We start from the raw sequence: 3,899 nt of genomic DNA, 5'->3' as shown, positions 1-3,899 counted from the left end.
AGAGAGGGGCTCCACAGACCTGGGGCTTCAGCCACAGTATGCGAAGTGGAGGGCCTAGGACAGTGAGATGCAATGCCAGGGCTTGCTGTGATGTCAAGGACACGGGAAGCTTGGATAACTCCAACAATGACAAAAGCATCATTGGAGTTATCTCTGGGCAGTGATGTTGTGACTCCAGTTCTTGGCTTTAAAACATGTTATAGGACACCATGAACTCCTGCTCCTCCAGCACCCATTGTGGGGCAGTTGTAGACTGGAGGTGAGGGTTTCCTCCCCTTCCGGCTCCAGGGAAGCACTGAAGTCTTTGTCAGCTTTGGTAGAGACAGTGGTATCACAGGTGTTGTGGGGCTTCTGGTGCACAATGGTCTCCCTTGAGGCTGTGTGACAGCTCCTTGTAGTAGGCAGTGGAACATCCCAGGCCCATTTGTGCTCCCAATCACAGTTGTGACTCTGGACTACCATTTCAGCTATGATGAGTTCAAAAATAGCCTGGCTTTGTTGGCTTATCCTCACTGAGCACTGTGTTTCCATCTCATCCCAGATGGTGAGAAAATCCAGTATCTCTGCCTGCCTCCACCTGGTGGAGATGAGGAAGAAGGGGCTGGCATGGACTTTGTGTGTCCTGGCTGCAGGTGCCATGCTCTGAACTGGTGCTGCAAGCTGTTTTGGTGCAACCTGACGCAGTGAGCAGGTTAGGTAAGAGGCCTTGATGTGCCTTTGCACTGAGCAGCAAGTGGGCACAGTGACATAAGATTGGCTTCCTGACCCTAGGGTAATAGAGTTTGGTGTGAATCACAGACCAGGCTCCTCAGAGTTGAGTTGTGGTGGGATGCAGGATGACTGAGACATGCCTGGTCGCACTACATGTAAAACTGTCCACACACATTACATGTGGTGCTAGAAAATGTAGTGCTACAGAGAAGTTCCTCTTTGAAAGAGGAATATTTTTTGGTGGATTCACTTTTTTGTGCTAAAGGTGGCACATATTGTGTTACAAATGTAATGTGTGTCCATAGCCTATGTTTCCATGCTGCAAAGCAGAGTATATACTAGTTAACACTTTAGGACCATAATCTGATTTAGATGTCTTTAAGAATTTGTCTCTGCTACTAGTCATTTTAATGTTGCTAAAACATAGAACACAGAAATCAGCATATTTGTAATATTTTTAATACGGTAAATTACTGTGGAACAGTCTTATAATTGCTTCAGAAAAGACTGCCATAAATTAAACTTGAAAGGTTTAAAGCATAGAAACAAGCTCCAATTGCTAACCATTAAAAATTAGTTTTAGAGCAGTATTTGTTCCACTCTTTATATAATGAATAAAACCCAGCTGAATGAACCAATTGGATTCATGAACAAAACTGATAAATCTGTAGCCATTGAATATATTAGGGTATGTCTATGTTACACCCTCAGCATTCTGGGGAGGGTTGCTCTCAAATATGCACCAAAACTAAAAGTGTGACAGTGATGTTGGTCCTGTGGGTGGTCCTACTGTGATTGCTCTTAATTCTTTGTCTTTAGTATGATTAGGAGCAGCCACAAAGGACACTAAAGTAGCTTTACCACCTTATTTCTGGATTTAGTGCCTATGAACAGGAGCAAGTGGAAGGGTGTGCTCAAGACCTTCCTTGCCCACGGATACACACAATGACCAGAGAAATATATTGCTAATAAGTGCCCCATTTTTTGGTCTAATTTGATGACAGACTGTTAAATATTGCTTGATATAGCTTATTACCCATTAATAACTTAATCCACACAGTTACATATTATTAAAGTAGCATAAAAGCTGTAAATAAAAGCTGTAAATCCCCAACAGAACAATCACTACATTGAACCTATATACACCTATCTATCCCAAAATGTGATGTACCTCATCCAGAGTTCCAGATCATCCAGGGATGATCCTGCCTCAGGAGGGAGTTGGACTAGATGACCTATGGAGGTCCCTTTCAGCCCTACTTGTCTATGATTCTCTGATACCCTCACAGAAACTAGGTAGGTGAAGCCAAACAGTCACTACTTCTAGAATGAACATACGCAGAAAAGTAAGAAAGGATAACTGCACTCTGAGACCAGTGTGAAAATATTTTTCACAAAAGTATCACTCCATCCTTACAATCTTTCTCCTAAAAGGAAACTTAAGTAATAGCTTCAGAAGATGGGGCTGGGAATAGAAATTAATCGTTTTGTTGGGCAACAAAACCCATGGACTTAACAGACAGTGGCTTTATGGTCCATTACGCTTCACCTCTCATCTTTGCACCACTAACTTCTCAGTCCTCAACCCATAAATGCCCATTTCTCTTTCAAGTGTTCCAATTGTTTAATATAATTAAAGTGAGAGCAATTGTTGTAACTTTTAATTAATTGTTGTAACTTTCTTTTTCTGACTTAATGAAGGGCACTTGAAACTCAAAGGCTTGTCTTCGATCTCTCCCAACTGTGTAAATTAGTCTAATAGATATTGCCTCACCTCACAGACCTTGATTCCTCCATCAAAGCACATCAGCCATCCCAAGATGATAAGCTGAAATTCAGTATTTGAATAGTAAGAGATCTCAGGTGCATATATTTCAGAATCCCACTAAGTTTTGCTTTTACCGATTAGAAGTAGCCTCTCCACTGCCTAGTCATATGAACATCCATTAACTTTTGTGTTGGACTGACAAATCACTTTTTATTTACCTGAAAAATGCCTTTGGATGGCACTGAAGATGTCCTGTGATATATTTTAAAGGGGTCTTGTTTTCTCTAGTACGAATCTCGGGATGTGTACAGCACAGGTGGTTAGGATTTTGAGGTATGTGTGTTATACTACCACCACTGACTAATGTTACTCTTTCAGTTTATGTTATCATAGGTATTTTTTGCCTGGCCGCTTCCATTGGTCTCTACAGTTGCCTGTCTCCTTTTGTAAGAAGATTCCCATTGGGAAAATGCAGGTACATGGCAATTTCCTAACTTTTTAAAGGTGAAAATATGCCTTTTGAGGTCCAAATCCAATATTTACTGTGAATGTTTAATCTAACTTCTTTCTCTATATAATGAGTTATGTACACATATGTTGATTTAAGGGGTGTAATTTGTATAGAGGACAAAAAGCAGTACAATTTGTGTAGAGTACAATAATTATTTTCCAATATAAGTCTGTTTTCCAGAAAATATATTGAGAGCTTTATTTAACATGTTCCTTATTTACTGTTTGCCTATTAATGTATGTTTGATGTTCTTTCTACTTTCAGAATCCCAGAAAACAACTTGCCATATTTTCACAAGCGTCCACAAGTCCGGATGTTGCTTCTAGCAGCATTCTGTATCTCTGTCAGTGTGCTCTGGGGAATCTTCAGAAATGAAGATCAGTGAGTCCATGTTTTATTTCCCGCCTCAGATAATATAAACTGAAGATTGTGTTTCTGCCCAGTAAAACAAACTGGCTGATATCCTCAAAGTATGACATGCTCCAGAATTTAGAGAGAAAAGAGGTTACAGGATTTAGTCAACCGAAAATTCCCAATCATTCCTTTCAGGGATACCGCACTTCATTTCTGTGGTATATTTGGAGCTCATTGAGGCATTTCTCATTAAACTGTCTTCCCCACTAAGCCTGTTTCCATAGGACAGCACAATACTGACAAATGCAAGGTGCTACATCTAGAGAATAAAACTTAAAAGCACAAATATAATATGGGTGAAAGGTGGCAGGATGGCAGTAGGCCTGTGCAAAGTGGCTAGTATTCGCTTCGGATTCGGCCAGTTGGTGATTTGAATCACTGTCCTGAATTGATTTGGCTGAATCTCCAAATCAAACAGACCCCATCCCATGCCCGCTCTCCCAGCCCCATCAATGGCTGCTCTGCCCAGCCCCAGCACCCTGGCGCTTTAAAAAA

General features: G+C 41.0%; 1 protein-coding gene across 4 annotated transcripts in view; it reads left to right on the top strand.

The window, feature by feature from the left end:
- Positions 1 to 3,899, top strand: part of SPPL2B (signal peptide peptidase like 2B) — a 126,127-nt gene that overhangs the window by 60,301 nt on the left and 61,927 nt on the right. For all 4 annotated transcript variants that reach the window (XM_025193057.1, XM_025193056.1, XM_025193055.1 and 1 more), the window contains 2 exons: positions 2,858 to 2,954; positions 3,255 to 3,371. In XM_025193057.1, coding sequence (XP_025048842.1) covers positions 2,858 to 2,954; positions 3,255 to 3,371 — 214 coding nt within the window. The remainder of the gene's footprint in view (positions 1 to 2,857; positions 2,955 to 3,254; positions 3,372 to 3,899) is intronic.

Source organism: Alligator sinensis, unplaced genomic scaffold, assembly GCF_000455745.1.
Source record: "Alligator sinensis unplaced genomic scaffold, ASM45574v1 scaffold189_1, whole genome shotgun sequence".
Taxonomy (NCBI): domain Eukaryota; kingdom Metazoa; phylum Chordata; order Crocodylia; family Alligatoridae; genus Alligator; species Alligator sinensis.
Note: the sequence above shows the minus strand (reverse complement) of the source record. Positions and strands in the feature narration are given on the sequence as shown.